This window comes from Xyrauchen texanus, chromosome 22 (assembly GCF_025860055.1).
Source record: "Xyrauchen texanus isolate HMW12.3.18 chromosome 22, RBS_HiC_50CHRs, whole genome shotgun sequence".
Lineage (NCBI taxonomy): Eukaryota > Metazoa > Chordata > Actinopteri > Cypriniformes > Catostomidae > Xyrauchen > Xyrauchen texanus.
In genome coordinates this window covers 37,994,475-38,018,393 of record NC_068297.1, presented here as the reverse complement: position 1 = coordinate 38,018,393, position 23,919 = coordinate 37,994,475, and the positions used below count along the sequence as shown (strand labels likewise).

The window sequence follows — 23,919 nt, the reverse complement described above, 5'->3', positions numbered from 1 at the left end:
GGGAAAAACAGACAGACAAAAGGGGGCACAAGGGACACGGAGACAGACCAAGGGGGCACAAGGGACACAGAGACAGACCAAGGGGGCACAAGGGGAAATTAGGCAGTCCAAGGAGGCAAAAGGGGAGATGAGACAGTCCATGGGAGCTCAAAGGGCAGACAGGCAGACCAGGGAGGCCGAGAGGGCAGGCAAGCAGTCTCTGGGGGTGTGTGCAGGGAACCGGGTCAGGTGGCCCGGGGGACGTCCACCGGGTAGGGACAGATTTAGGAGGCCTGGGAGATGGCCGTAGAGCAGGGGCCTGTTCCGGGGACCTGGGAGGTGGCCACAGGACATGGACAGTTCGAGGAGGCCTGGGAGGTGGCCACAAGACAGGGACAGGTCCAGGGGGCCTGGGAGGTGGCCACGAGACAGGGACAGGTCCAGGAGGCCTGGGAGGCGGCCATTGGACAGGTCCAGGAGGCCTGGGAGGCGGCCTCAGGACAGGGACAGTTCCCGGGGGCGAAGCTGCGAGGGGCTCTGGAGACGAAGCTGAGGGAGGCTCTGAAGGCTCAGGAGGCTGAGCTGAGGGAGGCTCTGGGGCCTCAGGAGGCGGAACCATGGAAACCTCTGGAGGATCAGGGGGCGGAGCCGTGGGAGGCTCTAGAGGCAGAGCAGAGGGAGGCTCAAGAGGCAGAGCCGAGGAAGGCAGAGCCGAGGAAGTTTCGAGGGGCTCAGGAGGCGGAGCCGTGAGAGGCTCAGGAGGCAGAGCCATGGGAGGCTCACGAGACGGAGCCGAGGAAGGTGGCGCCGTAGGTTGCTCGAGAGGCGGAGCCCTAGAAAGCTCTGGAGTCACTGGGAGCAGAGCCGTAGGAGGCTAGGGAGGCGGAGCCGTGGGAGGCTCGGGAGGCAGAGCCGTAGCAAGCTCTGGAGTCTCTGGGAGCAGAGCCGTAGGATGCTCGGGAGGCGGAGCCGTAGGCTCGGGAGTCTCTGGGAGAGGAGCCGTAGGAGGCTCAAGAGGCGGAGCCCCGGAAGGCTCGAGGGGCGGAGCCCTGGAAGGCTTGAGATGCGGAGCTCTGGAAGGCTTGAGAGGCTTGAGAGGCGGAGCTCTGGAAGGCTCGAGAGGCGGAGCTCTGGAAAGCTCGGGAGGCGGAGCTCTGGAAAGCTCGGGAGGCGGAAGCTGTTGGACGGTCCTGGCTACAGGCGTTGGCCCTTGGACGGTCATGGCTGCTGGCGCTGGCTCAGGGACGGTCATGGCTGTTGGCGCTGGCTCAGGGATGGTCGAGGCTACAGGCGCTGGCTCAGGGACGGTCGAGGCTACAGGCGCTGGCTCAGGGACGGTCGAGGCTACAGGTGCTGGCTCTCTGACATTTGGGGCATCAGGCTCTGGCTGGTTGGCCGTGGCATGCGTGGGCTTGGGCTCGCTGGACGCTGAGGGCAGAGCCAAGAGGGGTTTAGGGCACGGGGCTGCGGCAGGCAGAGGCTGGAGAGCAGAGACCTTTCCCCTTCTCCTCTTCCTCCGGGCTGATGCGACTGGCGAAGCTGGGATGCTGTTCCTGGTCAGCGTGGCCTCAGGTTCGCTGGCCGTGGCCGGCGTGGGCGCAGGCTCGCTCACCGTGACATGCGGAGGCTCTGGCTCGCTCACGGTGACAGGCGTGGGCTCTGGCTCGCAGACCGGGGCAGGCGAGGGGTCTGGCTCGCAGACCGGGGCAGGCGTGGGCTCTGGCTCTCAGACCGAGGCAGGCGTGGGCCGGGAGGCGGAAGCCCGTCTTCTCCTCCTCCGGGCAGACGAAGTGGACCGCGCTGGCTCGTGGAGGGCGACTGGCAAGGAGGGGAGCTCGCTTACAGATGGGGGTGGCGTGACAAGAAGCGCCATGGGCGACTGGAGATTCACCACTGAGGGAGGAGAGGTAGGGTCCTCCTCAGCGTCGCCCACGGTTAACAGCGATCCGCCGACCCGCAAAGTCACCTCTATGAAGCCGCAGAGAGTCCACTCGTGCGTTGCCGGTGGCAACCGCTCCCTCAGTGAGGCGTTCAGATTGCCCCTGAAGAAGCTCACCAGGATTGGGTCCGGGAAGTCAGAGACGCTTGCCAGGTGAAGGAAGTCCTGGATGTGGTCCTCCAAAGGGCGGTCCCCCTGCTTGAGGCAAAGGAGCCGATAATTCGCCGAATAGGCTGCTGGATCCATGTGTGGTCGATCGTTCTGTCACGGTGTGGGTAATCAGGGGACGGCAGACAGAAGGTTAGGATCCACACGCAGTTTAATATATATATTAACAAAAAGGTAAACACAAAGGAAAGTCCACGATGGGAAAAACTAACTAACTATCAAACAACAGAACACACAGCTAGGAGAACAAACACGATGGGCAGGAAACCGGGGCAAAGGCATGACAAGAAACCATACACGATATCAACATTAAACAAACACTGGAGCAAAAAAAAGGTCTCCGAGGGGAAAAGTAAACAAACACAAACTCACACACGGGTGAACACGAGTTGACTAACATCCACGAACAGCAGGGTAATCCTCGAGCGAGCGAACGAGCGAGCGAACGAGCGAGACGAGCGAACGAACGAACGAGCGAGCGAGCGAACACGAAAAGAGGTAGCACACACTGACAGAGGCATGAACGTAACGGTAACGAACGAATCAACGAATCGAACGGTAACGAACTAACTCTAAAAAAGAGGTAGCATACACTGACAGAGGCATGAACGTGAAACGTAACATTCTCAACAACGATCGACAAAGACTGAACAAAGAACCAGGGTTTAAATACACGGACAAAGTGGAGACTGAACGAGGCACAGGTGAAAACAATGATGAGTGCAGGCAGAGAGGAAGGCCGGGAATTGTGGGAAATGTAGTTTAGACAAGGACAGTGAAACACGGGGCGAACAACAAGGAAAACACGACATGGAGCGTGAACGGTGACGGGTGAAGTGGAAAACACGGAGCAGACAAGAAAACATGACATAAACGTGATACACAGGGCAGACAACAGGTAATCGTGACAGTACCCAATTTTTAGGCATTTGGGGTTACAATTGTCACCACTGTTTTCTGAGGACTATTGATATTGATGATATATTTAGTGATAATGGTGAAAATAATAAAAACATCTATGTATAATGCAGTATATCTAATATACCATGAATACCAAACAAAACAAATATTTTTTAATGACGGATCAGCACAGAAAACAACTGAAAAGCATTTGGAATAGTTTATCGATTAATTGAATAAGCTCCAATGTAAAATTTTGACCGCTACACTCAGCATTGCATCGCTTAGAAAAATGGTATCAAATTCAAGAAATTAGATTTTTCCCAACAAACAATTGTAATTGAGAAAAAAAAGCAAGTCAAACACTTGGAAAATTGATGAATTGTACCAATATGTTTGCAACTGTGTTATCTAGCCATGACATTTTTGTGTGATTTAAGCAAGCTGCAAAAAAATAAATAAATATCTATTACCTCGAAACCTGTTGATGTGATACAATTCAGTGTCAGCTAATGTTGTATGTAGTTTTTACCCATATTTAATGAAAATATGATCTTTTATAGCTTTAAACAAATGTTCTGCTTTGCTGGATCTCTGAGGGTTAAATAGTCTTGTGTAAAGATAAATGAATTTTTTAAAGTACAAAAAGTACTGTATATTGCATGTCTTCATGTATTCACATCTTCTCAAAGAACTCATAAAACTAAACGTACTGTATGATAAATATACAAGAATTATAAAATGTTGCATTTCAGGACACTACATCAAGGTCAAAATATGTAAAAGTAAAAACAAAAAAAAAAAAACCTATATTATTAATAATGTATGAAGTTTTAAGATTTACATGAGTTGGACCCCAGCTGTTTATTAATAAATGAATGAACTAATGATTGATAAAAGCACAGATTTGTAAAGTGTTTATTTGACTTTTTGCTATGAACAGCTATCTAAAATTGATACATGTTAAATGTGACAGTAAAAGCTTTTAGAACCCAACGATCAGTGAGACATAACAATAGCAGCAGTATGAAGAATCACGCCAGCACTGTTTCTTGATTACTGTACATTTAAAGTGATAAAGCCTACAAACTATAAACTACATTATTTATTTGTCTACCCCACTAGAATTAAGATATATTGACTGCCAAAATGTTGTTTTTAATATTAAGTTCTACCTTTTGTCACTGGCCCTCTGTGGCAAAGTGACATGCTGAGCACAAACTGAGCTTCCAGAAAGCAAGAGGACATTGAGAAAACACCGTAGCTGAACACACATTCAACCGAGTAAATCTGCTCCTGAACCGCTCAAATGTCTTCTGAATTATATCAGTCCTAGTAACAGCACACCTAAGTGCATCTGGCTGCACATTCAAAATATTTACACAAGAACTAGCAGAAGATTTACAGGATCATGTAAATGTGTGATGGAAATCGATAATGCAAGACACAAATACAGTGAAAACCCTGGAATTGGTGAACCTGGGTAATTTGGAACACCAAATGATTCAGAATTTACTGTGCTTTTCAGTAAGAGGACTGTCATGGTTGATTAATGTTTTGGCAAAAAAGTAACTGAACATTAGGTGTTTTCAGGGGCAGGGTTCTGGATTTTCTTGTTGAGGTACTCGAGAACAAAGACCTGCATGATCTTGTTGAGATTGCTGATAGAGGTACGATCCAGGTTCTCCTCATTGTCATCAAAGGTGTGCCACACCGCAGGAAAAGGAGTGGAAATCAGATGGAGGATCTGAACCCCTGTGAGTGCAGAGGGATATAAAGTGAAATATACATTCTTGACATAAGGATCACCTCAATTTCATATGCATTTTTTTTTATATTAACATCCACAAATCCCAGTAAGGATACAGTATTAGAACACTTTCCACAATTAGGGTAAAAAATAAGGTTAAAAACTGAAGATGTTTTTATATTTTTAAATCAAGTTAACATTCCTTATTTTCCAAAAATAATTTCAATGCATGAAAAAGTTGAAAAAAGTATTCATAAAACCTCCAACTTCAGGAGGTCAAAGTCAAAATGATACAATAACAGTAATTTTATTTTCTATTAATTTTACATAAACCTTTTTAACCACATTTGGGACACTGAATCTACATACAGTTTAAACCCATGATTTGTGTGATTTTTGTTGATTTATAGCAACAAACATTAAATAAACATCAAAATTAATTAAAAATAAAGACAAAATCTATTTCTTACTATGGGGCTAACTAGTATAGGACCAAATGTTGGTTTATTATTACCGATAAACTTGTTTCCCATAAATGTAACATTTTCAACCATTATTTCTTGCAATACTTTTGGTAACATGGCTGAATGGTTGAACACTACGGATCTCCATAGAAGGACAGGGAGGGCATTTGTTTTGGGTTCACTCACAATAAAGTAACTATTGGATTTGTAGTAAAACCATAGTAAACACAAAATTTACCAAGATTTTACTATTGTATCCATATTTTAACCATGAAATTGGCAGTGAAACCATTGTAAGCTTATTAAGGCTAAAACAACAACATGAAAACTAGTAATAAAATCAAATAAAAATGGTAACAAAATCATAATTTTGTGGTTACTATAGTTTTACTACAAATACCAAAGTTTAGCTATGATCACTGTAATAAAACCATGGCTAACCCTTATGAAAATGAATCATGGTTTTACTACAGTAACTATAGTTTACCCATGATATCTGTAGTAAAACCATTGTAACCACAAGATTACCCATGGTTACTACAGTCATGGTTACTACAATATTACTATAGTAAAAACAATGGTTACTATATGGGTACTACATAATTACTGTAGTAAAATCATGGTTCATTTAATAATGAATTTATTGGGAAACCAAAATAATTGCAAGTAACCTCAAAAAATATTGCGGAGGAACACAAAACTATTTCAGAAATAAATTCTATTAATGTCCCTGAAGGGGCTCTGTAGAATGCAGTCAACACCATATTTTGAGTGAAAAATAGGATAAAAAAAAGAAAAAGGGATTAATTATTCTTTACTTTCTTGCTAAAGGATCCAAATGACATTGAAGTTACAGTTTTAAGGAATGTTATATTTTTAATGGGAAAAATCATGCAGTAACAGGGTTGCACACAAAATGTGGGACAGACATTAGATGCGTTTAAAACATCTACATTTCAGGCTAAGTTAATTTTGTGTAGTAACATAGTTTTTTTTGCATATAATACAGGTCCTTCTCAAAAAATTTGCATATTGTGATAAAGGTCATTATTTTCCATAATGTAATGATAAAAATTAAACTTTCATATATTTTAGATTCATTGCACACCAACTGAAATATTTCAGGTCTTTTATTGTTTTAATACTGATGATTTTGGCATACAGCTCATGAAAACCCAAAATTCCTATCTCAAAAAATTAGCATATTTCATCCGACCAATAAAAGAAGTGTTTTTAATACCAAAAAAAGTCAACCTTCAAATAATTATGTTCAGTTATGCACTCAATACTTGGTCGGGAATCCTTTTGCAGAAATGACTGCTTCAATGCGGCGTGGCATGGAGGCAATCAGCCTGTGGCACTGCTGAGGTGTTATGGAGGCCCAGGATGCTTCGATAGCGGCCTTAAGCTCATCCAGAGTGTTGGGTCTTGCGTCTCTCAACTTTCTCTTCACAATATCCCACAGATTCTCTATGGGGTTCAGGTCAGGAGAGTTGGCAGGCCAATTGAGCACAGTACTACCATGGTCAGTAAACCATTTACCAGTGGTTTTGGCACTGTGAGCAGGTGCCAGGTCGTGCTGAAAAATGAAATCTTCATCTCCATAAAGCTTTTCAGCAGATGGAAGCATGAAGTGCTCCAAAATCTCCTGATAGCTAGCTGCATTGACCCTGCCCTTGATAAAACACAGTGGACCAACACCAGCAGCTGACATGGCACCCCAGACCATCACTGACTGTGGGTACTTGACACTGGACTTCAGGCATTTTGGCATTTCCTTCTCCCCAGTCTTCCTCCAGACTCTGGCACCTTGATTTCGAATGACATGCAAAATTTGCTTTCATCCGAAAAAAGTACTTTGGACCACTGAGCAACAGTCCAGTGCTGCTTCTCTGTAGCCCAGGTCAGGCGCTTCTGCCGCTGTTTCTGGTTCAAAAGTGGCTTGACCTGGGGAATGCGGGGATGTTTCTACTCCAGACTCAGTCCACTGCTTCCGCAGGTCCCCCAAGGTCTGGAATCGGGTCCTTCTCCACAATCTTCCTCAGGGTCCGGTCACCTCTTCTCGTTGTGCAGCGTTTTTTGCCACACTTTTTCCTTCCCACAGACTTCCCACTGAGGTGCCTTGATACAGCACTCTGGGAACAGCCTATTTGTTCAGAAATGTCTTTCTGTGTCTTACCCTCTTGCCTGAGGGTGTCAATGATGGCCTTCTGGACAGCAGTCAGGTCGGCAGTCTTACCCATGATTGCGGTTTTGAGTAATGAAACAGGCTGGGAGTTTTTAAAAGCCTCAGGAATCTTTTGCAGGTGTTTAGAGTTAATTAGTTGATTCAGATGATTAGGTTAATAGCTCGTTTAGAGACCCTTTTCATGATATGCTAATTGTTTGAGATAGGAATTTTGGGTTTTCATGAGCTGTATGCCAAAATCATCAGTATTAAAACAATAAAAGACCTGAAATATTTCAGTTGGTGTGCAATGAATCTAAAATATATGAAAGTTTAATTTTTATCATTACATTATGGAAAATAATGACCTTTATCACAATATGCTAATTTTTTGAGAAGGACCTGTAGTTCTCACAAAAAAATTTAAAACAAAAATAAATACAAATCTGTGCCTCACTTTTTTCTTTAAGTACCCTATTAGTGCAAAGTGCTATTACATTGTTAATTTATTCATTTACCTTGGTTGAGGAATGGTATGTGGTCATCCAGTATTAGACCCACATGCAGGCCAGGCCAGAAATACTGAACCTCATTAGGGTGATTCTCTAGATGGCCGAGTGCATGCAGCCGACGCTCTAGATAAAGTAAAAAATAAAGAGGGTGACAAACTATATACTTCCACTACTTCAACATCACTTTAGTATATTCATTTATTCTCCTGAAATCACCAGAAACATGATCATGTCAAGTCGAGATATTTTTATAGGCATGCAGGGATGACGGACTGAACCCACATCCTGTAAATAATTCAGCATTTTGGTTTGAAGGAAGACCTCTATTCAGATGTAATATAAAGTATGAGAGGAACACTTGAAACTATAAATGTCATGGCCTGAACTGAAGTTAGTTTTAGGATCGACATTTGATTGTCAAATGAGATTCTGGCTGTTCGGACTAATCCATTAAAATAAAAAAACATATAAAAAACCCAACTAAATTACTCTAAAGGAAAAGGATGTAACACTCAAGTGAAAACAGAGCATTATAATGCCAACCGATATTCTGTAGTCTGGAAAGCCATCGGGTCGTCCTGGAGAGCTGATTACCGAAGCGAGGATTAGGACCTCCAATCAAGTCCAACAGAACAAATAGATCCTGATGAGAAATTAAATGAATAAAGTGAGAAGAAAAATTTTATGAAAAAGGTGAATATTTTTGTCATGCTTTAGTTTCAAGACTTTAACCATTAGCCCAACATTCTCAATATCTATGATGAACCATCTGCATACATAATGTAATTTAGGAGGTATTCAAATTCTCCTGTCAATTTGAATATTGTTTGAGTCACTAAGGAAACAGTGTAATTTGTGAGCCCCCATGCCTTAGTACAAATATAATAATTACAGTATATATATATATATATATATATATATATATATATATATATATATATATATATATATATATATACACAGTTTATTTGCAGTACCCAAAAAGTACTAAGTAATATTAGGTAACTTCATGTATTTAATATGGGTTAAGGTTAGATTTAGTACCTGGTAATTACTGTGTTTTAGCAATGGAATAAATGTAAGTGTAATGGAAAAAATGTAAATGCGTCACATTTCTGCCTTTAAACCCTTAAAGTACTGGCCCCCATTCACTTCCATGTTAAGTGCCACAATGTAACTCAATTTTTGCATTTATTTTTAAAGAAAAGGAGGGACGATTCTAAATGTATTTTTGTGGCAATCAACAATATAACACAAATGCTGTCGATTGAGCTTAAATTGTATTGAACCTGGAATTCCAACTTTAATTAAGATGCAGCAAGTGGATTCCTAGAACAGTCTGCTGGTCTGTCTTTATGTCAACTATACTGTATTTGAGAATCACTCAAAGAGAACAGTACAATGCTGTCGATCTGGCTGGTGTTGGTGGCTCCAGGCGGGTGTGCTGTTGTAGCCATCCTGTGGGCGAGATGCCGGGAGCCGTACAGAGAGTCTTCAGAGGTCCACTGGTAGAGTGCCTCCTCTCCATCGAAGAACAACAGCTGCAGAGATAGATCTGAGCCAGAGTCCTGCCAGAAAAATCACAATAAACACTGCCATCTACTGGTAACAGTACAGCATTCAGCACAATTTGTCTGCACAGAGTAATTGAAATTAATACATAAACACATGACCAGTACTTTCGGCATGAAATTATGCTCACCGAAACTAGTAGTGAATAATGCAGTGAACCTAAACTAGTGGGGTCATAGGTCTGTTCTTATAAGGTTGCAGACAGCAGGGAAAAACAATGCAACATTTTAGCAGCAAACGTGTTGCAAATTTGCAGCCCATTTTTCTTACATGCAAATGAGCTTGTGATTCACCGCAAATGTTTTCCAGAAGTTTGCAGCTATTCACCGGTAGTGGTGAACCTCCGGCAAACCTTTGGCAACAATAGACATTTTTTCACAAGTTTGCCCCAAAGCGCAAATGCATGTGAAAATGATCGGTGCCGAATTTGCGGAAAGTTTACAGCAAATTTGCTGTGAACTCTCAATTTGTGTAAGGGAAAATAATCAAATGCAACTCACCATATAATCATGCATAGTTTTAGAACAGCAATTTAAAAAGGCTAATTAACTTTTAAAAGGAAGGAGAACATGCTTACCATATCTTTTGTTGTTGACTATGTATCAATGTCTTGCATTCAATCAAGCTCTACAATATGTTGGCACAAATTCATCTTTCACTTGGTAGAAGCTAATCAAATAATAATTCCTTACCTTTTTATATATAACACTTTTCTAGGCACTCAAGCACATTACATAGTATACGGTGAATCTCCTCAACCACCACCAGTGTGCAGCATCCACCTGGATGATAAGACAGCAGCCAGAGTGCGCCAGAACGCCAATAGTGATATAGCCGATTCAGGGATGGAGATTATTAGGAGGCCATGATAGATAAGGGCCAATGGGGGTAATTTTGGCCAAGATACCAGGGTTATATCCCTACTTTATGAGAAGTGCCCTGGGATTTGTAATGACCACAGAGAGTCAGGACATTGGTTTAACATCTCATTTGAAAGGCAGTGCTTTTTTACAGTATAATGTCTCCTTCACTATACTGGGGCATTAGGACCCACACAAACCACAGGGTGAGCACCCCCTGCTGGCCTCCCTAAAACCACTTCCAGCAGCAAACTTAGTTTACCCCAGGAGGGTCTCCCATCCATGTACTTGCCAGGCTCATTGCTTTTTAGCTTTAGTGGACAACCAGGCGAGAGCTGCAGGGTGATATGTCTGTTGACATGTAATTTGAAGGATACATGCTTCATGTATCCTTCAAATTAGACAGATGCCAACATGGAAAGGTTGTTTAATATGACCCCATTTTGAAACCATGGACAAACTATTCAAGTTAAAATAAAAATAAGTAAATAAAGAAAATGACCTAAAGTACATTTAATACAGAGTTACTTGCATACAGAGTTGATTTGTACTGACCGCAGTGTGTTTTGTGGTTGCTGAGAGCATACCATTGAGTAAAAAGACACTTTGAATCTAGAATTAATTAGTTTACATGAACAATTAATACTTTATTTGTGTAAGGTCATAAACGGCCAAAGAACAAACCAATCGTAATGGGTAGATTTTTGCCCATTACTCTGTCAAATGCAGAGAATAACTTGATTATTTCAAATCTCATGTAAACTTGGATTTCTTGCTTGGTCTGATTTTAAAATAAGCAGATTTTTGGGAGTTATCAGCGTATTTGTGTGCATGCAAACAAGCTCATTGTGTGAGGTAAAGTAAACACAATAAACGGCAGTATACCGTAATTTCTGTGGCCCTTACTTCATGTATCCATCTTAAATCGATTTATCCTTTCCATTATCAATTAATCTTTAAGTTGCCAAACCTTTACAGTATTCAGCTCATCATCTTGTGATCTTGCCAGTTCCAGAATCATTGAGCAGGGCACAGCAGAATCTGTAGCACCGAGAAACTCGAGGCCATCCCACTGCGGAGGGTAGTATTTAGAGTCAAAGTGGCAGGCCAGCACTAACTGACGCTTTGCAGCGGGGTTGAGAGTGGCAATGATGTTGGTGAAGGGAAGTTGGCCGTAAGGAGTTTGAGAATAGAAGGTATCTTCCGTCACTTCCCACCGTGCTTTTAGTGAGCCGAGGGTCGATTTGATATGCTAAAGAGAGAAAGAGAGACTCAGATCCACTGTAGAGTTTAAAAATCAGCTTTCAGCTTTCATGCACGCACGCACACACACGAACGCACACACACACATGTTGGTGCAGCTATCCTTATGAGGACTCTCCATAGACATAATTATTTTTATAGTGTACGAACTACAGATTTTATCCCCTAACCCTCAGTAAAACTTTCTGCATTTTAACATTTGAAAAAAAACATCGTTTAGTACATTTATTTTTAACTATTTGAATTATGGGGTCACTAGACATGTACACATAAACCACATTTATAGCAGAATACCCTTGTAATTACCAGTTTGTTACCTAAAAAATGTCCACTTATACCACCGAAACCCACCTGCACACACACACACTGACCTGCTGAACATCTTGGCTCCCAGCAGAGCCTGGGTACCGCACGACAAGCATGGGCTTCAGGTCTTTCTGCCACATCTGGTCCAGATCAGTACGAGCTAAAACACTACTCAGTTCACTAGAGCTCAGTGTGGTTGCTTCATGTTTCAGCTGAAGAGAATTGAAAAAGATTACACTCTCATGTACTTCCTCCACTTTCACAATCTCTGTTTTACAAAAACAAAAACATATAGTGACCAGGAGCTGTCCAGCTCCAAAAAGGACAAAAATATTGCAAGCCTTTTCAACATTTAAAAACTAAACATTTAGATCTCAACAATTAAATTTTAATTTAGTAAAATTGTCCATTGTTGATATCAGCAATGGAATTTATACTAGTGAAAATGCTAATGTTTATATCAGTTATTTGCACTAGTAAAACAATTCACTCTTGAAAAAAACTATTTAAAATGATAATTATTGATATCTGTAATTGCATTTTCAATAGTATAATTTCACAATGATCTGTCATTCACTCCTGTTCAAATCACAATTACAGATACCTACCATCAGCTAATGTATGTAGGTAGTAAAAATTATAATTTTTATAACAGTAATTACATTTTTACCAGTATATATATCCATCTCTGATATCAACAACTGAATTTCAACTAGCGAAAATGCTCAATTTTAAAATTTGTAAATGTATTTCAACATATTAGATGTAGTATTTCAGACATCTGGAAAAGGATTTCAAATATCAATACATTTAAGAGTAAATAACAATATCATAAAAGGCTTTCGTACTAGATACAATCACATTAAAGCTTTCTGAAATTAACATTGTTACTACTGAAAATCAAATTAAACATATAACATTTTTGGAATTTGTTTTACTGGTTGCTATTCAGTTGTTGATTTCAGAAACAGACTTTTGCACCATTTAATTAAACACAAATTAATTACTGATATAAAAAAATATAATTTTTACTAGTAAGTATTACATTGCTGATATGTGTATATGGAATTTAAGAAATTATATATAGATATCTGTAATTGTGTTTTGCACAGGAATGAACGATCATTGTGAATACATATTAGTGAAAATGCTTAATTAATTACAGTTTTTACTACTTGAAATAAAAAAATAAAAAAATTAAAAAATAAGAATGGGTATTTCTGAGTCACGTGACGCCATGTGAGGATCGGATGTGTGAACGGCTAGCTCTACACACTTTGCTAGTTTTAACACTTTTAATGACATAAACCGGTGAGATTCGATACACTATTCCATAACTGTTCTAGGAGGACAATATGTCAAAGAATTCAAAATCCTCAGGCTCTGGAGACATTAAAAGACACTTAAGTGGGGGCCTGGGTAACTCAGCAAGTATTAACGCTGACTACCACCCCTGGAGTCGCAAGTTCGAATCCAGGGCGTGCTGAATGACTCCAGCCAGGTCTCCTAAGCAACCAAAATGGCCCAGTTGCTAGGGAGGGTAGGGTCATATGGGGTAACCTCCTCGTGGTCACTATAATGTGTGGTACTCGCTCTCGGTAGGCCGCGTGGTGAGTTGTGCGTAGATGCCGCAGGGAATTGTGTGGGCCTCCACATGCGCTACGTCTCTGCTGTAACGCGCTCAACAAGCCACGTGATAAGATGCCCGGATTGATAGTCTCAGACGCGGAGGCAACTGAGATTCGTCCTCCGCCACCCGGATTGATTCACTACGCCACCACAAGGACTTGTGATGTGAAAAGGGGAGAAATTCAAAAAAGACACTTACGTGCTCAAGCTGATGCCTCAGAGCACGCTGGCAGCCTGGGAGTCAATTTAGTCTGGTAAGTGTGGAAAATGCGGTGAGAGATGCTGAACATGTCAGCAATGCTGACGAAGGTTTTTGCTGACTTTGAGGATCTTGCTGTGATATGTTGATCGATCACTGCCATGGAGGCGAAGTTCACTGAGGTGGTTACAAGAGTGGGGAATGTCGAGAAACAGATCAATTGCCTGGAGTTATCAGAGAGGGAATTATCTGCTAATCAGCTAGCAAACAAGGTCAATTTGGAGCATGTCTGGGAGAAGTTGGAGGACAAGGAGAACCCTAGCCAGGAGAATAATATCTGTATCGTCGGAATTCCAGAGGGCGAAAAGGGACAGGATATGGTGAAATTCCTGGATGGGCTCCTTCCGAATTTGCTCGACATAGCAGGTCATAAGCTGGAAATCAAGTGAGCTCACAGGGTTCCTGCTTGGCGATCCGCAGAGGGAGACAGGCCCTGATCAATTCTGGCCAAATTTCTGAGATCATCCGATAAAGATCTTTTGTTACGCGAGGCGTAAAGGAAGGCTGTCCACAGCATTTTCTTGTTTCCAGACTTTGCAAACTAGACAAGAGAGAAACGTGATCGATTCAAGGAATGCAAGAAACTTTTACATCAACGGAAGGCCAGATTTATGGATGAATATACACACTCTTTGTGTTTATTCCACCTATTGGTAGGAGTTTTTTATACATTATCTTTTGCCATGTAATTCTGTCTCACAAAATTTGTATAGAAACACCAGACTTGAGTAATCCAATGGCAAAGTTGTTGCGGGGTTCTCGTAGGTGTGTATGGACTGTTTGAGTTCGGACAGACGGACGGCAATTGCAGCTGTCGTGCGTGTGGTTAATGCGCACATTTTCTGTTTGTTTGGTTCAGGGGGATGTTTGGGTTGTAATGGTTGCACTAATGTTGGAATGTGGTCTTTATAATCTTGTTTTTGACACACAATCAATTTTTTCTTATATGTCAAAATGTCAATATGAGTGTATTGTCTCTCTCTACGTGGAATGGGAATGGTTGGGACACCATATAAAAAGAAGGAAGGTTATTTCTCTTAAGCATAAGAAATATGATATAGTGGTTCTTCAAACACACCTTTCACCACAGGAAGCTGAAAAATCTGAAAAAATATGGGGTGGACATTTATTTATAGTGCTGGCTCCAGTAAGAGCAGGGGAGTCATTACACTGATAAGTAAACATTCATTCAATTCAAATGTAAATTAGGAAGAGTAATTATTGTTTTAGCTGAAATTCAGAGACAAAGTCTTATTTTGGCTAATATTTATGCACCTAATTTTGATGATCAGGGCTTTTTTATAGATCTTGAAAGGATGTTGCAAGCCGCTGGCACCCCTCATGATATAATATTGGGAGGAGACTTTGATCTTTTGATGGACTCAGCTCTTCAGATCATAGTGAAGCAAAATAGTGCAAGCCCCCTAGAGCAACATTGACGCTTCACAGGATGTGTAAAAATCTTTGTCTTACAAATATTTGGAGACTGTTGAACCTATTTGATAGGGACCATATATTTTTTTCATCAGTCCATAAGATTTAGTCTTTGCCATGATGAGCAGGTGAGCAGGAAGGCAGACGAGGGGCGAGGATCTAAACGCAGCGATACTTTAGGATGTGGAGCCGAGGAAGGTGGCGCCGTATGAGGCTTTAGGGGCGGAGACCTGGAAGGCTCTGGAGGCGGAGGCGAGGGAGATGGCGCCGTAGGCGGCTCTAGAGGTGGAGGCCTGGAAGGCTCTTGAGGTGGAGCCGTAGGAGGTTTCAGAGGCGAAGACCTGGTAGGCTCTGGAGCCTCTGGGGGCAGAGCTTTAGGAGGCTCGGGAGGCTCTGGGGGCGGAGCCGTAGGAGGCTCGGGAGACTCCGGAGGCGGAGCCGTGGTTGGTGGAGCCGTGGGAGCCTCAGGGGCAGAGCTGAGGGAGGCTCGGGAGGCGGAGCCGTAGGAGGCTCGGGAGGCTCAGGATGCTCGGGAGGCGGAGCCCTAGGAGACTCGGGAGGCAGAGCCGTAGGAGGCTCGGGAGGCGGAGCCCTAGGAGGCTCGGGAGGCGGAGCCCTGGGTGGCTCGAGAGGCGGAGCCCTGGGTGGCTCGAGAGGCGGAGCCCTGGGTGGCTCGAGAGGCAGAGCCCTGGGTGGCTCGGGAGGCAGAGCCCTGGGTGGCTCGGGAGGCGGAGCCCTGGGAGGCTCGGGAGGCGTAGCCCTGGGAGGCTCAGGAGGCGGAGCCCTGGAAGGCTCGGGAGGCTCGAGAGACTTGAGAGGCGAAGCCCTGGGAGGCTCGGGAGGAGGAGCCCTGGAAGACTCGAGAGACTTGAGAGGCGGAGCCCTGGGAGGCCCGAGAGGAGCCCTGGAAGGCTCGAGAGAGGCGGAGCTCTGAAAGGCTCGAGAAACTTGAGAGGCGGAGCCCTGGGAGGCTCAGGAGGCGGAGCCCTGGAAGGCTCGGGAGGCTCGAGAGACTTGAGAGGCGGAGCCCTGGAAGGTTCGGGAGGAGGAGCCCTGGAAGACTCGAGAGACTTGAGAGGCGGAGCCCTGGAAGGCTCGAGAGGCTCGAGAGGCGGAGCCTTGGAAGGCTCGAGGGGCACTGGCGCTTGGACGGTCATGGCTACTGGCACTGGCTCTTGGACAGTCGAGGCTACTGGCGCTGGCTCTGGGACGGTCGAGGCTACAGGCGCTGGCTCTGGGACGGTCGAGGCTACAGGCGCTGGCTCTGGGACGGTCGAGGCTACAGGCGCTGGCTCTGGGACGGTCGAGGCTACAGGTGCTGGCTCTGGGACGGTCGAGGCTGGCAATGCTGGATCGCTGACTGTGGCTGGCGTGGGCTCAGGCTCGCTGACCGTGGCTGGCGTGGGCTCAGGCTCGCTGACCGTGGCAGGCGTGGGCTCAGGCTCGCTGACCGTGGCAGGCGTGGGCTCAGGCTCGCTGACCGTGGCAGGCGTGGGCGCTGGCTCGCTGACCGTGGCCGGCGTGAGCTGGAGAGCGGAAGCTTTTCTTCTCCTCCTCCTCCGGGCGGACGAAGTTGGCAGCGCTGGCTCGACGATCAGGGTAGGCACGGGCTCAGACTCGAAAGCCGGAATCCAGAGGGGTGGTTCCTCGGCCGCGAGTTCCTTCAGAACGAGACTCACGTACTCCCTCCACGTGTGATCTCCGGGTTCCGGCGCTTCCCTCCGCCGGCATGATGGTAACCCGACCCTGTAGAGGGTTTTCAGGGAAGCGTCGTCGAACCCGGTGTGGATGGCGACAGTGGAGAATAGACGTGAGTACTTGTGGACGGTCAAATTTGCCTGGGCCAGTTCGGTGAAAACCGCTGCTAGATCCATTTTGTGGTCGGTCCTTCTGTCATGATGAGCAGGTGAGCAGGAAGACAGACGAGGGGCGAGGATCTAAACTCAGCGATACTTTATTGGAATAACAGGGCAACACGAAAACACACAAACAAAGAAAACATCCACGATGGGAAACAGTAAAACAAAAACATGGAAGAGTTAACAGACGGTGTAACATCGACGGGAAACAGGCATCCACATACACCAAGGACCGACAGGGGAATGGAGAAACAATCAGGGTTAAATACACAGACACAATGAAGACTTAACGAGACACAGGTGAGAACAATGATGAGTGCAGGCAGTGAGGGAGGTCGGGAATTGTGGGAAATGTAGTTTATAAAAGGACAGTGAAACACGGGGCGGACAACAAGGAAAACATGACATGGAACGTGATCAGTGGAGAGTGAAACAGAAAACACGGGGCAGACAACATGGGAACGTAACAATCTTGAACATATTTAAAAAAAAAAAATTATATCTAAGTCCCTCATTGCATCTGTTGTTGATTGCTCAATTGGAAACCTTTTAGTCTCAGATCACACCCTGGTGTGTTTAGAGGTGTTGCCACATATGGACAAAAATAAATCATATAGTTGGTGCTTTAATGTATCCCATTTGCAAAATCCTGATGTGACAAGGAGGAGGGACGGGCCGTTACTATGCACGCCCGGCCCCCAATTGGGCTGATAAGCCGAGGAGAGGGATAAGTGCACTGGGATGTGGCAGTTCGAGAGAGAGAGAGAGAGAGCTACACGCAGCAGCCGTGTTTGTGTTGTGTGGATTTTTGTTTTATTAAATATTATTTTGTATATATTATAATCAACTTATTTTCAATCAGATCCCGTCTCCTCTTTTCCCACATTAACCTTGTTACACTGGAAATCGAACAAATGCTAAAGGCTGAAATCAATGTCTATATGGAGACTAACTGGTCCTCAGTGTATCCTCTGTGGGTGTGGATTGGGAGGCACTTATGGTGGTTCTTAGTGGCTGGATAATACATTATGCCTCATTCACCAAAACAATTCAAAGCACAAGAACTAGTGGAATTGGAAGGGAATATTAAAGTGCCCAGGCAGATCTGAAGCACCGAATGTCGTCTAATGGCCTCAGGGAATTGATCTGATTGAAATACAGATATAATACTATTTTGTCATGGAAGGTGGAGTTTTTGCTATTCAGGGCAAGACAGTCATGCTTTGAGTCAGGGGACAAGGCAGGGAAATTTCTGGCTAGATATATAAAACAGACAGAGTCTTTTTCCAGCATTCCCTCAGTGAAATCTGCTAGTGATGAAACATTTACCTCGGCCATAGATATTAATAATGCTTTGAAAGAATTCTATCTTGATCTCTATAGTTCCACGGCTTTGTCTAGAAACTTTGAGGAACCATAAGAACTTCCTAAACTGACAACTGAACAAAACATTATCTTGATTCTGAGATAACCTTGGAGGAGCTTGGCAAGGTAATTAAGGCCTTGCCTACAGGTAAGGCTCCAGGGCCAGATGGCTTTGCCACTGAATTTTGTACATGTTATGCTACAGAACTGGCTCCACGTTTGCTAGAAGTTGATACGGAATCATTAAAGATTGGAAAGCTTCTGCCAATCATTACAAAAGCCCGGATCAGTCTGATTCTTAAAAAGGACAAAGATCCAAGCGAGTCTAAGAGTTACTGTCCAATTTCCCAGCTAGATGTTAAAAGCATAAGCTTTTGCATACTGCTTTTCAGCCTGGTGCTTTCCAGTGGCCCAAAAAGGGCATTAAGTATGATTGGGAAGGTTAATGTTATTAAAATGTATTGTATTCCAAAATTCAACTACCTGCTACAATCTCTCCCTATAGATATACTCCTTACTTATTTCAAGCAATTTGTTAGCATAGAGAAGTCCTTCATTTGGAATGCTAACATCCCAGATTACACTTCAGTAAATTACATTGGCCAACTGACAAATGTGGGCTAGGCTAGTCCTACCCAAGATTTTGTTTTTTTTAATTATGCATTCGGTAACAGACATTTGGCTCATTGGTCACTTTCACCTGAGAGAGCCCCTCCCTGGGTTTGTATTGAACAGGAAGTTCTTGCCCCAATTTCACCATTGCAAAGCCTTTCTATCAAACAAACATGAGAAGTTAAGTTACACCCAGTTATCTCGCATTTGCACATGGTATGGACAAAAGTGTCTAGAGGGTTTAATTCAGACATTTATTTAAATGTTGCTTTGAGCATTTGGCTGAACCCAAAATTATGTATTAATAAGTCCCCTTTCTGCTGGACAAAGGGGATTGTGAGGGAGGTTAATACGCTCGGTGACCTATGTGAGAGTGGAGTGTTGAAATTATTTGAAAATGTTGTTCAACATTTTGGGATTCCAAGGGTTCAATTCGTCAGGTATTTACAGCTGTGTAAATGTGTATTTAATGGCTCTGTATTATTTTTGGGAGTAGTATACACCCCCCTAGAGCGGCGGACACTCTGGGAGTGGTGATTACTGCTTCTGAAAAAGGCCACAAGGCATTAGTATTACTCTCTGCTAATACAGTGTCTGGGGCACGGAGCTTCAACTTCTCTCAAAAGATTATGAGAGAAAGATTTCAACTTGGTATTGGAGAAGTTAGTGTGGGCTAAGATTCTAAAAACATCAAGTCTACATCTAGAGATGCAAGGGTGCGCCTTGTGCAATTTCAGATTTTACATGGATTCTATTGGACCCCCTCTAGATTGTAAAGGCTTGGACTTAAAGTCACACCCAGGTTCTGGCAATGCCAATCAGAAGATGGGGACACAACCCATGTTTTTTGGTGGTGTGTTAAAATCCAAGATTTTTGGTTGAGGGTTCAGAGTTTGATGTGTGACATATTGGACACTCTAATTTCATTTTGCCCCAGACTCTGTATTTTAGTTATGTTTTTTGTTTTGATAATTCTCATGTTTGACCACAGGGATATTTGTTGAGGGTCAGGGTGGGGTTGGGTATTGTGAGGGGAAAGGGAATAATGGGGGTTAAAAGTTCATTTGGTGATATATATATATATATATATATATATATATATATATATATATATATATATATATATATATATATATAATGTCTGCTTTTCTGTTTCATTTGACTGAATCAATAATCGGAAAAAGAATAGGTATTTCAGTGAGTGACAACATCATTTTTAAAATCTTTAATTAACGTTTGACAAGTGCAAATATAATAACTGAATTACCATTTTAACCAGTGAAAATGTAATTGTTTATATCTATTAAATTCATATCCTGGACATGATTAAAAGTCAGTTTGGCTTTCCGTAATTATCTGTCATTCACTCCTTTTCAACATGCTATTACACATTTAATACACAGTAATGTGCTTCTTAATAGTAAAAAATGACATTGTTATGATTACAAATATTCATTCCTGATATTAAAACCTTAAAATTCTTTAAATAATCTGTACATTTCAACATGTTAGATCTGGTATTTCAGAAATCTGGAAATGGATTTCAGATATCAATAAATTGAAGAGTAATTAAAGATAACTAAAAAGGTTCTTACATTCCAGATATCTGAAATTAAAACTGCCACTAGTGAAAAGTGAAACCATATTACAGATATCAAATTGTATTATTTTCACACATTGAAACATTGCGGCAAGTTTGACATCAATGATGCCAAACATCATTGGTCCTCACGAGTGTTGTTACCGATTAGGAAGTGTGACATTTGAGAACTACGGTGGAGGGCAGGTTTTTCATTTTATGAGCAGTCAGAACATTCTGCATAATATCTCCTATTGTGTTCAAAGTAAAAAATAATGCAGATTTCAAATGACATGAGGGTGATGAAATAATTTATTTTAATTTTAATAAACTTTCTATACTTTTCAATTGTGGGTAAACTATTCCTTTCAGCTAGGGAAGATACACTTTTCTCTTAATTAATCAACATAAATTAATATCCTTAACCAAAACCAGACTAGCAATTTTAAACAATTATTTACTTGGATTCTTAACCCAGGAAAAGTGCTTTGTTACACTGTGATATTCAAAACTAAAGAAAATTCTATTTGTTTTGTTTTATTTTGATATGAAACAACAATTGAGCTGACTGTAACATGAACAACTTGAATGAAACAACTCTGTTATGTTCTTTGTTCTAAATTAATAATATGCCAATGTCTACTCTTACTCGAGTTACAGATTGAAGGAAAAACCCAACTTACATGGAATGCTGAATGACTCTTATTACAGTCAGATAAACATCTGGTAATTATACTTTTGGTTTAACTGCAGTGTTGCAGCCAAACTAGTGCAGTCTTGTTTAAAGGAGAAATTATACACTGCATGTCTAGTGCATAATTATGTGTTCAAACTAAACCATACATGCCAACAGAAGGTTTAAGAAATAAAGAAACACAGTTGCAGGACATGCATACATTATATATAACGCACCACTTGAACAGCTTTTGATTCTATTATGTTTCATGAATACGTTTTAAGCTGGATGATGAAATGTAAAAATAATTCTGCTCTAACCAGAAATTCAACCAACCACATTTGATCCCTCATTCTATTGATTTTCTACAGACATGCATGTTTTTGGTTTAGTCTCAAAGTCCAAGTGTTCTTGTGTAGACATTATTGATCCTTTGTGTTTTCAACAAGCATGAAAAAGAATGACTAGAACAAAAATTGTTATGAAGTTAAGATTTTGTAAAAAAATATCTGCCATGTAATTTGCGATTTTCAACTACATTATCACATGCTGAAAATATTAGTGCAATAGTAGCTTCATAAAATATAAACATACTTCTAATTCTAGGGCCAAATGAGGCAGAGTACTGAATGGAAGTGTAATCGATTAATCGTCTACTTGTTCAGCTTTAAACGTTCGACTAGTAAAAACACATCTTGAATATTGCAGTTTGTTTTATCTTGTGTTCATTTGCATGCCGAGGGGAACAATGAAACTGCTTCTCTGATCTAAATCTTGCCATTACAACTCAATGCACTGGTTGGTGCTGTTAATGCATTACATTGTTAAAGGTATACCCCTAAAATAACATTACAATTATTAAATCATTTTCAGAAGGCTTGGAATGTATGTTTCTATGTGTTAGTGCAACTGTTTTGTATATTTTTGTTTGTTGTTGTCATTTTTGAATCTAGATGTAATGTATGCATACATAGTGCCAAATCTTTCATTAAAAAAGTGGATTCAGATGTCTTTGATGACTTTTATATTGTTGCTGTACTCGACTACAAAATTATACAAAATGCCCTTCCCTAATTTTTTTACAGTAGGAAGAGAGGTCAACCCCACACCAAACGAACTAAACAGAATGAAATGATTCTAGAGATAAATAGAATCTATAAATAAAGAGATCTCCTACTGATGGATCAATGATGAGGATCCTGTTGCCATAGCAACGGAAAAATAGGAGACCAGCTGAGCAGCATGAACTTAAGTCTAAAAGTCTCAAGATGGAAGTGACCAAACAATATCATTGAAAGCATGCCATGGAGCAAATTAATTTAGTTCATTAATTATTAATTCAGTAAGCTCAGTTACACTTCTGTAATACGTTTGAAATGTCATAGGAGTCCATTATAAAATAAATAAACAAACGAATGACAGATCAATAATGAATGAATAAATAAAATCAATAACTACATTGAATTGGGTTATGAAGTATGCAGAGAAGACAGAAAAATGCACTATGGAGTGTCTAAACAAGATATGTAAGGAATGCACAAGGAGATAAACAGCTCTTTAACGATACTGAGAATGATCCTGAAAAAAAACAAAAAACAACGGCTTGCATTACCATGAAAATCAAATAATTAAAACACTGTATGGCTAAGAGGCTGATTTTCTTTTGCAATTCATGATAGCTACCTTTTCCTCCTGCCACGGAACACTGTCGCATCTCGTAAGTGTCGCTAGGATGGCGATCAACGACAGTAGACGCGTCCTCAAGTGTCGTTTGAACGCGGCCATCTCTTCAGTTATTAACTGTGCTGTACAATCCTCCGCACGACCTACTACACTCCACTCAGATCATGTGAGAGAACGATTCACTAATCCTACTATGGTGAAGGCTTAGCTCATGAATATTAAAGTAGTTCCGAAACGTTCGGCGACTGATTCGCTGAAGGGCAGACATAAGCAAGTGGGCACCTACTATGACGACGGCTTGGCTTATGTATATTTAGTATTGTAAACGCAACCTCAAGGGTGGTTACCAAGCAACGTCAGCTTGAAATCATTCATATTTATGAGATAATCGACTCCGATTAAAAACAAAGATCCAGCTGTTAACTTGGACGAGAGTTCTGCTACTTAAAGAGTACATTTTCCAACCCCCAGTTACAAATAATTTAACACCGATATTTCTTAAAAACAAAAACAAACATTATAAGCATGAAAAGTAAAGAATGTAAGGTATTGGTAAATGTTTAGATATGGAGCCGCACCGCTAAACAAGAGTAAAAAAAATCACCACAATCTTTAGTGCAATAAAATACCATACCATTAATATGAATACTATTACCCCTTAAACGCTGGTAGTGATCCTGCCACGTGGTTGTCCATTTGGCAGACGTTTTTCACCGATTGACGATTTATAAAACACTAATTGTACAGTCAATGATGATCAGAATTCAGAATTAGTAATTCTGTTTATGAATTAAACTGCAACCCTCCAGTTAGACGCCAATAGCCTTGATATTTCAGAGTTTTATGCTCACTTTACACATCCAATTCTACTCAGTCCTGTCTAAATAAATGTGATTAGATTTAGTGTGTTATAAAATCAAATTAATATAGTGCGAAATACAAA

General features: G+C 41.9%; 1 protein-coding gene across 1 annotated transcript; it reads right to left on the bottom strand.

Moving 5' to 3' along the window:
• Nucleotides 1-3,866: 3,866 nt before the first annotated feature.
• On the bottom strand, nt 3,867-23,131 carry qpct (glutaminyl-peptide cyclotransferase). Its single transcript, XM_052153030.1, has 7 exons — nt 22,977-23,131; nt 11,946-12,092; nt 11,282-11,563; nt 9,280-9,447; nt 8,423-8,522; nt 7,886-8,002; nt 3,867-4,741 (listed from the first exon to the last, which is right to left on the bottom strand). Exons 1-7 carry the CDS (start codon nt 23,076-23,078, stop codon nt 4,566-4,568), a joined length of 1,092 nt encoding a protein of 363 aa, XP_052008990.1. The 5' UTR covers nt 23,079-23,131; the 3' UTR covers nt 3,867-4,565.
• Nucleotides 23,132-23,919: the final 788 nt, after the last annotated feature.

Bases quoted from the DNA above. Each gene is read 5' to 3' on its own strand.
- qpct (XM_052153030.1), bottom strand. From the start codon at position 23,078: ATGGCCGCGTTCAAACGACACTTGAGGACGCGTCTACTGTCGTTGATC. The intron at 12,093-22,976 runs GTAGCTATCATG...AATTCTCTTCAG, and splicing joins TTCCGTGGCAGGAGGAAAAG to CTGAAACATGAAGCAACCAC. The intron at 8,523-9,279 runs GTACTGTTCTCT...ATTTCTCATCAG, and splicing joins CCAGCCAGATCGACAGCATT to GATCTATTTGTTCTGTTGGA.